Below are 11806 nucleotides of genomic sequence, written 5' to 3'. Positions count from 1 at the left end.
CATTTAAAGCAAGAAATGGTAGGTATTTTTCTATATTTTGTATGTTGATATATTTTTTTCTGTTCTAGACATAACTGTGTAGTAAGCTGACTTAAAAAAAAGAATACACACGTTTCTTCGTAACACTTACTTCTAACACTTTACAATTAATTTCCTAATAGGAAAAAGAAGTGTGGACAATTCTTATTAAAAGCTGGGAAATCCTTACAAATGAAGATAGTTTTCCATTAAAAGCTAGGAAATCCCTTACAAGTGAAGATAGTTCTCCATTAAAAGCTAGGAAATCCTTACAAATGAAGATACATGTAGTTCGCCATTAAAAGCTAGGAAATCCCTTACAAGTGAAGATAGTTCTCCATTAAAAGCAATAAAAGGTGAGTGATAATATAAATATGTTATATACCTATTACCATTAAAAAGAGGAAGCTAACATAGGGGACAATGAAAGTTAATACCATTACTTTAACCATTCAAAATCCTGAAATTTAGTTTTTGATCCAGATAGTCATTAGAGGTTATGCCATCACTTGCTATAATCCTCATGAATTATTTCAAGAATCTTCTGTTCTGAAATTAATGGGTCAAATACTTCAAAAAAACTTAAGTGAATGTTCCTTAGGGTATATAGTTTATAAATTTTAATTGATGATTTGATGCATCAACAAATCGTGATGCTGTTGCTAAGAAAAAGAACATAGTTTAGTGGTTTTTGTGAAATTGGTGTCTTTTTAATAGAATTATGCCATTTTTAATTATATTTTTTAGTGCGTCTTTTCATGTTGTAATGTTATACTATTGTAAATAAGGTTAGGGTAAAGGTTGGCGTCTGTTAAAAACATTCACACCTGTTGCATTTATTATATGCACCTGTCCTTAGTCAGGAGGCTGTTGTTTAGTGGTTGTCGTTTGTTGGTGTGTTTCATATATGTTTCTTGTTTCTCGTTTTGTGAATAGATAAGACTCTTGGTTTCCTGTTTAAATTGTGTAACACTGGTCATTTTGGGACTCTTTATAGCTTGCTGTTGGATGTGAGCCAAGGCTCTGTGAAGAAGGCATTACTTTGACCTACAATTTATAAATTTGAATTCATTGTGACTTGGATGGAGATTTTGTCTCATTGGCACTCATACAACGTCTTCTTATTTATATAAAGGTCAAATGCAGTTTTGGGCTTATATCTCACTAAAGCAGTTAGAGCAAAAATAATGGAGGTTTATGTAAGTAATAGAACAAGATCTATGCTGCCATAAGATGAACAGTGCAATTGGACAACCCATTGTTGGTAACCGTCCCGAAATGGTTGATTTTTTGGTTATTTTCATTGTATCGTTAATTCTATTATAGATAGAGAGAAGTTAAAGTAACAAAATTCAGCGAAGTAAGGTATAACAATAAGTCATTATCAGGTTCAGATCTATAGGCATTGTAACTTTCAGACATATCCAACAACCCATTGTCGGGTTACTGTTCCAAAATAGTTTATTTTTAGGGAATTTCATTGTTTTTGGTTATTATCTTCAATTTTTTTTTTGGAGATGTAAAGAGATAAAATGTTACAGCAAAAATGTTCAGCAAAGTAAGATCTACACATGAGTCAAATGAGTGAAATTGAAATGAGATATTAAACTGTATGCAATTAAAATAGGAGGAACAATTTATTTGCTTGTATTTTAAGATTCTGTGGATTTATTGATTTTCGTGGGATACCAATTTTTGTGGATTACGTGGGTGTAGGGGAATCACAAATTTGAATACTCAACGAAGTAGGAATTTTCTATAGGTTTGTTTTAACACATAATAAAAACCATGAAATGAAATATACAAGAAAACACAATTTTTCCACAATCCACGAAAACTGGTACCCACGAAAATAAATGAATTTACAGTAAGACAGCTTACATGTTCCTATATACTTTTTTTATTTATTTTAATTGAAGTAAATGAAAAATATTTCCTCAGGCATGTCCACCTCCTTAGTTATAAAAGCAAAAGAAATGAAAGCTGAAATTATAGAGTATCTGCAGAATTATAAGCCATTTAAATCATTGCCAAAAGTTGGAGATCCTGTTTAACCATTATGTTGACAACACTAGAGGCATATCTGAGGAAGTGAGAGATGAATTAACTTCATATCTCAGCTTGACATATAAAGACATTTTCAATCTATCTGTCAGTTCTGACATTCCATCTATGATGCACAATACTATATCATTCATAATACATCATTCAGGAAACAAAGGTACAACTTTTATGAGAGAAAACAATATTTTTTTTTACTTTCTGTTACATAAGGAATAACAGTACTGTAGTTGAAGAGTTGCCACCGTCAATTGTTACACAGTAGACAGTATCAGAGACAGTAAAACAGTGATTTGCAAACCATCAAATTAAAATTGACAGTGACAACGTTAACTGTTCAAGTACAGTACTCATAGTACTGTTATTCCGATTCTAATGCATTACAAAAAGAAAAAGTACGATAAAACTTTAAAAAAACGACTAAATTTGACAATTAGAAAAAAAATACGCGAAATTTCATGAATTATTTTGGCACGAAAATGTCATGGCTAAACGTGACGTCATACATGAAAAAATAAATTGTACATCCAAATTGCATTAGAATACTCATTATCTGAATAATAGAAATCTGTCACATTTTGTTATTGTTTTCCAGTTTCTTGTTTTTATATTACTGCATACACCTTAATATGTTATTTTATATTAAACCAATTTCTGCCTGTCATGGCATTGAAGGTTGTGTTCTATAAACATATAATTTATTCCATTTGAATTAAGGTAAATTTATAGAGATGACCTAGCTGCTGATGAAAAAATACCCGATGAATGATTTTTTTTCAGTGGTTTATTAATGTTAGCTGAAATGCTTTTGTAATAGGCCTAGGTAACTATAGCTAAGATGATAGACAAGTGCCTCATGTTCAATGATATTCATGTAATTACAGTAGCCCATCCAGAATTATTCAAAATGTTACAACTTACATGAACATCAGTGTAAAGGTTAAACTTGATGATATACATTTTCCGTTTTTACAGGAAAACAATGTTATTTCGTCTTAGATTTTATTCTAAAAAAAATCCCAATTTGATGTTTTAGGACCAATTTGAAAACACCTAGAATCATCCCTGGTGGAATAACCTTGGTTTTTCTCTTTTTTTCATTTACATTGGTACTCAACTGTTTAATTTTCCAGATTTAAATAATCCAATAGATGTTTGCCAAAATTTAGAAAGGATCAGTGAAACTACTGGAGAATATGAACATGATGAAAGGATTGGTAAAAATACTAAAAAGGGTAAATAATCTAAAGTTTTTACAACTTTATACATTGTATCAGTCAAAGATTGTTTTTTCACAGTTTTTTTTCTTTTAAATCTTATTTACATTCTGAATTGCAACTTGTATACTTTTGAAGATTTGACTGATAAAAGAATTGTATTCAGATTTTGAAAAGGATGATAACAGTTTGTGAAAAGAAGTTTCATCTTCATAATGCAAATTTAAAATAGTTTTAATTGTATTAATTCCATACAAATATTTCAGGGAAGGTTAGAATGAATTATTTTTTTTTAAATCCTTATTTTCATTTCAGATGCAATTACAGGACTTGTTCATCATTCATCGACCAAAGATAAAAAATCAGAAATAGGTGAGAAATCATTTAGTATAAAATAATAGTTGGTTAAAAAATCTTCTCCTCTGAAACTGCTGGGCCAAATTTAACCAAACATTGCCAAAATCATTATTAGGGTATCTAGTTTAAAAATTGTGTCCGGTGTTCGGTCAACCAACCAAGATGGCCGCCATGGCTAAAAAAGAACATAGGGGTAAAATGCAAGTTTTTGGCTTATAACTCAAAAACCAAAGCATTTAAAGCAAATCTGACATGGGGGTGTAATTGATCATCAGGTCAAGACATATCTGCCCTGAAATTTTCAGATGAATCGGACAACCCGTTGTTGGGTTGCTGCCCTGAATTGGTAATTTTAAGGAATTTTGCTGTTTTTGGTTTATTATCTTGAATATTATTATAGATAGAGATAAACTGTAAACAGCAATAATGTTCAGCAAAGTAAGATTTTGTTTAATATTCACATAGACCAAGGTGAGCGACACAGGCTCTTTAGAGCCTCTAGTTTTAAAAGCAATGTATTTGCATAATAATAGTCTTTTTAGTTAGTAAAATAAGTTGATGTTTTGTAGGCAGAAAAAGATCAGGAAATAAGAAAATAGATACAGCAGAATCCAAGAAGTGTACAGTAAGACTGACTGATATTGGTACTATTAAAAACTTGAAAACATATGTAAACAAGACAGAGAAAAAAAGAAAAAGAAGGAAGATATGTGAAAGAACTTGTAAAAAAAATGTTAAATGTTATAGGGGCACTAGCTGTCAAATTCATGTTCACCGATTTTACTTAATTTCTAGTATTTGATTTATAATAATGAATAATGTAAACATTTATCCACCCTATTAAAAGTCTAGAATAAATTATTAAGAGGACACGGTATAAAATTACATAGCTTCATTTCGTGTGTTCTCAGTCTAGACCGCCATCTAATTAATTATTGAGTTGACCTCTAAAGTCATTCAATGACCATATAAGCGATGTAAACATAAATATAGATATAAATAGATCAAGCAAATTCATGCTCTTGGATTATTCTAGGTCTATTTAATTTTATATTATAGATGAAAAATTAATGTTTATCATCGTTTTTATATGTATAAGAATGATTTTCTGTGGATCAAATCAGTCAAATCAATTGATTTACCTTTGTTTCACTTTCAATGTTGATATTCTTTTCCTTTAAATAATTTTACACATTCAATTCATGTGTTATCCATTTCAAGCTAAGGAGTTAAATTGAAGTTCACATTAATACAAATTCAATGAGGTTGAATTATTTACTTGCAAGTGAATAATTCATTGTTCAATGATTTTAGCTTATTTCGACAGAACTAAATCATACTGGCTGCTAAAAGCGAATTATTATTTCACAATTTGCATTTCATTAGTGATTGAGCAAAAAAAATAATATATAATTGTTTTTTTATATATCTCGTAGCTAGTGCCCTTTAAGATTTAATAAGTTCATCTGATATGAAACAACAAATTCAGGATACTTTGTGTCATATTTCAAATAAGTTGAATGTATATCTACTTATGATAAAACTATGGTATTGCAAAATGTTGTAAATTTTTTTTGTCTTATTGAAGAAAATCGATAATAGGAAAAGTAAAAAAAAAGCCTGTGAAGTAAGAATATAAGTAAATATATTAATATATAACAAAATCCCTTCAAGAAAATATGGTGACCTTTAGTTTAGTCATGCAATTCTATGACAGCAGAACTTTTTTATGTTATGCAACTTTAACCATAAGTTTGACCAAATGCAAAGCAAACAATAAAAATCAGAAAGAGAACACATGGATGTATATTAAATTCTGTTTGACTGAATTTACATTATTATTTATCTAAAGTTTTTTCAATTTTTCAATAGATAGACTAAGTGTAAATGTTTGTTATGTCGGCAAATTTTGAATATTATTTTTTCATGGAGTAAATGAGTCTGCATTGCAAACAAAAGAGTGTATTACACAGTTCTTTCCATTAAGTTCATATTTATGCACAAAAAAAATCATAATTATGAGTACTGTTTTTTCACTGTTTATTGTATACACCCCTATATGATGTACATAGTATAAGAAGCTTGAGAAAAAAGTTTCCATGTGTATAACAGGGACATATCCGAAAAGTTACAACTTCATAAGTTCATAAATGCTACAGTGTTAAATTTAAAAACAAAATTGATTGAGAAATATATATTTTTAACTTCTGAAAACAATGATAAAAAATGAATCAACTAGTAATAAGGATATTTTTTTTGTATATATACATGTATGTACATAAATCATGTAAATATTTATATATGTTGTATTCAAGTTGCAATTTTGTACATGTTATATCATGTACAGAAATATTGTACATGTTATAACTTGTATATAATTGCAAAAAGGCTTGTTATGAACTGTACAAAAATACCTCAAACATAGTATAACATGTACAATAAATTGCTTAAAAATGGTTTAAATTTTACAAAATTTTAAAATGAATTAAAATAAAGCTGCAAATACATTCAAATTTTACTGACTAAAAAAAAAGTAAACTCAGAATGTAATTTTAAGAGCACAGTGATCAGAAAGTTTTAGAATTATTTGTGATGCTTCACGATTCATGTTGGCATAATATGTTTTCATAACATGTTTTTAGCTCACCTGGCCTAAAAGGCCAAGTGAGCTTTTCACATCACTTGGCGTCTGTCGTCCGTCGTCTGTCGTCGTCCGTCGTCTGTCGTCCGTCGTCGTTAACTTTTACAAAATCTTCTCCTCTAAAACTACTGGCCAAATTAAACCAAACTTGGCCACAATCATCATTGATGTATCTTGTTTAATTATGAGTACTGTTTTTTTCACTGTTTATTGTATACACCCCTATATGATGTACATAGTATAAGAAGCTTGAGAAAAAAGTTTCCATGTGTATAACAGGGACATATCCGAAAAGTTACAACTTCATAAGTTCAAATTCAGTAAAGTTTTGCTTGAGTCTGATTTTTTTAGCAAGAACTTAATATATATAAAGAAAATTCAAGTCAAAAATGACCTTGATTTTTGCAATGATATATATACATAGATATAATACTTTTACTTAATCATTCTGCTTGGATATCAAACTTGTCAAATTTTCAAATTGAATAAAAAAAAAACAACAAATACTTGTGTTTAAAGATCTTCATACTGTTAGCGTTCAGCCAGGATGAAGAGATTATGCTCAAAATTGTCTCTTAATTGGATTGAATGAAAGAGTTTTTATCTTTAATATGAGAAAAGTAGGAAAGTTATAGATACACTGAAAGAGATTGAACCTTATAGTTATTTTTAGTTACAGTGAGGATAATGATATAATAAAGACTATCTTGTGACTTTAATATTTTATTGTTGTTGTTTGTTTATATAAACAATGTATTAAGTTTCTGTGAATAGGTATAGTTTTATTTATTTATTCCATGTTCTGTTACATTATCAGTTTTTTTGTGACCTTCAGAATTTGTGGATAATCTTTTGCAACATAAATGTCAAAATATTCACGCATCATGCATCTTTAACTTTATTTTTCTTTACCTATAATATGAACCATAATGTATATAGATATAATCCTTTTACTTTATCATTCTGCTTGGATATACAAGTTGTCTAATTATTGAATTAAATAAAAGACAAATACTTGTGTTTAATGATCTTCATATTGTTAGCGTTCAGCCAGGATGAAGAGATTATGCTCAAAATTGTCTCTTTATTGGATTGAATGAAAGAGTTAGTTTTTACCTGTCCAAGTCATTATACTGTTAGAGTACAGCTAGGATGAGAAATAAATGCTACAGTGTTAAATTTAAAAACAAAATTGATTGAGAAATATATATTTTTTAACTTCTGAAAAACAATGATAAAAAATGAATCAACAGTAATAAGGATATTTTTTTGTATATATACATGTATGTACATAAATCATGTAAATATTTATATATGTTGTATTCAAGTTGCAATTTTGTTACATGTTATATCATGTACAGAAATATTGTACATGTTATACCTTGTATATAATTGCAAAAAGGCTTGTTATGAACTGTACAAAAATACCTCAAACTTAGTATAACATGTACAATACATTGCTTAAAAATGGTTTAAATTTTACAAAATTTTAAAATGAATTAAAATAAAGCTGCAAATACATTCAAATTTTACTGACTAAAAAAAAGTAAACTCAGAATGTAATTTTAAGAGCACAGTGATCAGAAAGTTTTAGAATTATTTTGATGCTTCACGATTCATGTTGGCATAATATGTTTTCATAACATGTTTTTAGCTCACCTGGCCTAAAAGGCCAAGTGAGCTTTTCACATCACTTGGCGTCTGTCGTCCGTCGTCGTCCGTCGTCTGTCGTCCGTCGTCGTTAACTTTTACAAAATCTTCTCCTCTAAAACTACTGGGCCAAATTAAACCAAACTTGGCCACAATCATCATTGATGTATCTTGTTTAAAATTTGTGTTTTTTTACCGGCCCAACCAACCAAGATGGCCGCCATGGCAAAAAAAAAAACACAGGGGTAAAATGCAGTTTTTGGCTTAAAACTCAAAAACCAAAGCATTTAGAGCAAATCTGACACGGAGTAAAATTGTTTATCAGGTCAAGACATATCTGCCCTGAAATTTTCAGATGAATCAGACAACCCATTGTTGGGTTGCTGCCCCTACATTGGTAATTTTAAGGAAATTTTACTGTTTTTGGTTATTATCTTGAAAATTATTATAGATTGAGATAAACTGAAAACAGCAATAATGGTCATCAAAGTATGAGTTACAAATAAGGCAACATGACCAAAATGGTCAGCTGATCCCTTTAGGAGTTATTGCCCTTTATAGTCAATTTTTAACCATTTTTCGTAATCTCCATGATCTTTTACAAAAATCTTCTTCTCTGAAACTACCGGGCCAAATTAATCCATACTTGGCCACAATCATCATTGATGTATCTAGTTTGAAAATTGTGTTTTTTTACCCGACCAACCAACCAAGATGGCCGCCACGGCTAAAAATATAATATGGAGGTTAAATGCAGTTTTTGGTTATTACTCAAAAACCAAAGCATTTAGAGCAAATCTGACAATGGGTAAAATTGATGTTCTGGTCAAGATCTATCTGCCCTGAAATTTTCAGATGAATCAGACAACTCATTGATGGGTTGCTGCCCCTAAATTGTTAATTTTAAGGAAATTTTACTGTTTTTGACAATTATCTTGAATATTATTATGGATAGATATAAACTGTAAACAGCAAATATGTTCAGCAAAGTATGATTTACAAATAAGTCACGAGAACCAAAATGGTCAGTTGACCCCTTTAGGAGTTATTGCCCTTAATAGTCCATTTTTTAACAATTTTTTCGTAATCTAAGTTAACTTTTTCAAAAATCTTCTTCTCTGAAACTACTAAGCCAAATTTTACCAAACATTGCCAGAATCATTATTAGGCTATTAAGTTTAAAAATTGTGTTTTGTGGCCGGGCTAACCAACCAAGATGGTCGCTACGGTTAAAAATAGAACATAGGGGTAAAATGCAGTTTTCGGCTTATAACTCAAAAGCCAGAGCATTTAGAGCAAATCTGACAAGAAGTTACATTGTTTATCTGGTCAAGATCTACCTGCCCTGAAATTTTTAGATGAATCGGACGAGTTGTTAGGGTTGCTGCCCTTAAATTGGTAATTTTAAGGAAATTTTGCTGTTTTGGGTTATTATCTTGAATATTATTATTAGATAAAGATAAACTGTAAACAGCAATAATGTACAGCAATTTAAGACTCAAAAATAAGTCAAATGACCAAAATGGTCAATTGACCCCTAAGAAGTAATTGTCCTTTATAATCAATTTTAAAAAATTTCATAAAATTTGTAAATTTTTACTAACATTTTCACTGAAACTACACGGACAAGTTCATTATAGACAGATATAATGTAAGCAGCAAAATTGTTCAGTAAAGGAAGATGTTCAAACACATCTCAATCACCTTAACCAAATTTTGTCATGATCTGTCTGCTTCCTGTGTTTAATTCACATATACCAAGGTGAGCGACACAGGCTCTTTAGAGCCTCTAGTTAATATATATTATATTCAGTCCACCGTGGCCTATAGAAGTTTTATGCTGTTTGACCCACTGCAATGATGAATTATAGGAATAAGTTATAAACTGTTTATATTTTGTCATTGTTAAAGATAATTGGATATATTAAACTATATTTTGTTGATTCTTGATTAACCTTCAAGGGTCACATTAAAGACCAAATGTTTGAACATTCAAAGAGTGTTTTAAAAACAATATCCACATGATTGTCTGAAGGTTTGCTATGGTGTAGAAGCATCTTGAAAACATATCTGCTTCTATCCTTTTTCCTTTTGAAGCGGCCAAGATATAATTCTTAATAGGGAACTATAATTAAATAATTAGGAAAAAAAAAGGAAAAGGGATATTGCAATTCTATCATGAATACGCTAATTCTTCATTTCAACTTTGGTCATGATGGTGAACTCAGTGTGGTTACCATTGCACCCCAGACCAAAGTTCATTTAGCACTAAAAAGAAGTGAGTTTTTATTAGATGTTGTTAATAATTATATGCAAATGAAAATGATGTAATAGAAATAGAAATTATTTTATCGGAGTATAATCGCAATTTTACATTAGGCTTTTTATTTAAATGCTTAGTAAATGACAATAGTGAAGTAAAAAGATGTAGAGAGGGCAAAACAGCTCTTCTTGTTCCACTGATTGAAAAGTTCCAACTGGAAACAGACTTGTTAAACTGCTTCTGCCACGAAAAATCAGTGCAAAAATGCTGTTGCAATTCATTCGCTTTATATCAAACCAATGTATCGTTCTGTCATTAATGAGTTTTATTTACTTAATTTACATGGAGTTAATTCACAGGGATATATAAGTGCAGAAGATTTTATGAGGTTATTGCATGAACTTAAAACCTGTCATGCTCATTATTTAGTGCACATTTACCAGTTTGCATTTGTTTGAGATGCACTGAATATAGACATGAAAGACTTAATCAGCTTTCAGAATGTACCTATGCAACACCTTACAAATAGCCCTTTTCGTAATTTACCAGTAGGACAACAACAGTTAACAGGTGGGCAGACCTGGCTAATGGTATTCTGTTATTCCATAGTTTACATGTATCACATGTTCACATTATTTTATTGTTCTGTATTTATTATGCTAATAAATTATTCTAATCATATATGAGTTTCTAGTAGTTGTTGATTTACTTGATAGAAGAAACATACTAAAAATAATAAAACAGAAAAAAAAAGGATTTGAACATGTTGAAGTGGCCATATTTTTAATGAATCCTTAAGGACTCAGGTCTGTTGATTATATCTGATATGGAAATTTTTTTTTTTTATTTTTTTTATGTATATGAATGGAACAATTTCTCCTTATAGTTTCAAATATAGGCAACCGATGTTCAATAGTCATAATTCGATAAAAAGGAAACAAACCCAGACTGCAAGCAAAATCTAAGGGAACGAATCAGTCGCTAAAAGGAAATAAAGGAACAACAAAAATACTAAACTCTCAAGAAAAATCTAAGTAAAAAACATCGCAAATAGCTTGTCTAAAACAAAAGCTTATAGAAACGTACAAACTGATAAACAACTGACATATTCTTAACTTGGTACAGGACATAATTTATAAAAATGGTTGGAGTTCCACCAGGTTTATGCTTTTTATTGTTTGTTATTGTCTTGATGTATTATTGTGTTTCATTTAGCTTGTTGAATTTGTTGCTTTGTTGCTTATAATTTACCTCATTTGACAAGAGACAGTGCCCTTTTCAATTTTTGTTTTACCGTGGACTGAGACTCTCCTTGTTGGGGTATTTTGAAGTTTCTCAACATAACAGTTTTATTTCTATTTTCCTCCTTCCATAGTAATAAATCTAGACATGAAATAATTTTTATAGTTGGGTAAGGTTTCATGATTGCCAAATGATCTACTATACAGCCAAAGACAATGAATATTACAGTATAGCCTTCATCATGAAAAAACTCTTTAATCGTACTGAAAGCAACAGTAATATACCGCCATAGTCATAAATCTAATCAAACAATAAAAACAAATTTGCTTGGGCTCCAAACTTTTATGTGGTTTTATA

The 11806-nt window shown here is 29.9% G+C and overlaps 1 protein-coding gene across 2 annotated transcripts; it reads left to right on the top strand.

Moving 5' to 3' along the window:
• The first annotated feature begins 228 nt into the window (after positions 1 to 228).
• LOC139508565 (uncharacterized) lies at positions 229 to 5411 on the top strand. Of its 2 annotated transcripts, XM_071295976.1 has the most exons (5): positions 229 to 374; positions 1960 to 2239; positions 3213 to 3314; positions 3612 to 3668; positions 4223 to 5411. In XM_071295976.1, exons 2-5 carry the CDS (start codon positions 2191 to 2193, stop codon positions 4453 to 4455), a joined length of 441 nt encoding a protein of 146 aa, XP_071152077.1. In that variant the 5' UTR covers positions 229 to 374; positions 1960 to 2190; the 3' UTR covers positions 4456 to 5411. The 2 variants fall into 2 exon arrangements, with proteins under 2 accessions (XP_071152077.1, XP_071152078.1); XM_071295977.1 differs by lacking the exon at positions 229 to 374 and having other exon boundaries at positions 1550 to 2239.
• The last annotated feature ends 6395 nt before the right edge of the window (positions 5412 to 11806 follow it).

The sequence above is a fragment of the Mytilus edulis genome, unplaced genomic scaffold (assembly GCF_963676685.1).
Source record: "Mytilus edulis unplaced genomic scaffold, xbMytEdul2.2 SCAFFOLD_577, whole genome shotgun sequence".
In the NCBI taxonomy this organism is placed as follows: Eukaryota; Metazoa; Mollusca; class Bivalvia; order Mytilida; family Mytilidae; genus Mytilus; species Mytilus edulis.
The sequence above is the reverse complement of the archived record's forward strand: the minus strand, read 5'-3'. Positions and strand labels throughout refer to the sequence as shown.

What these genes read in the sequence shown, in the direction of transcription:
- LOC139508565 (XM_071295976.1), top strand. Translation starts at nt 2,191, where the DNA reads ATGATGCACAATACTATATCATTCATAATACATCATTCAGGAAACAAA. An exon ending in TGGTAAAAATACTAAAAAGG is followed by an intron (nt 3,315 to 3,611) that starts GTAAATAATCTA and finishes TTTTCATTTCAG; the next exon opens with ATGCAATTACAGGACTTGTT. An exon ending in AGATAAAAAATCAGAAATAG is followed by an intron (nt 3,669 to 4,222) that starts GTGAGAAATCAT and finishes GATGTTTTGTAG; the next exon opens with GCAGAAAAAGATCAGGAAAT.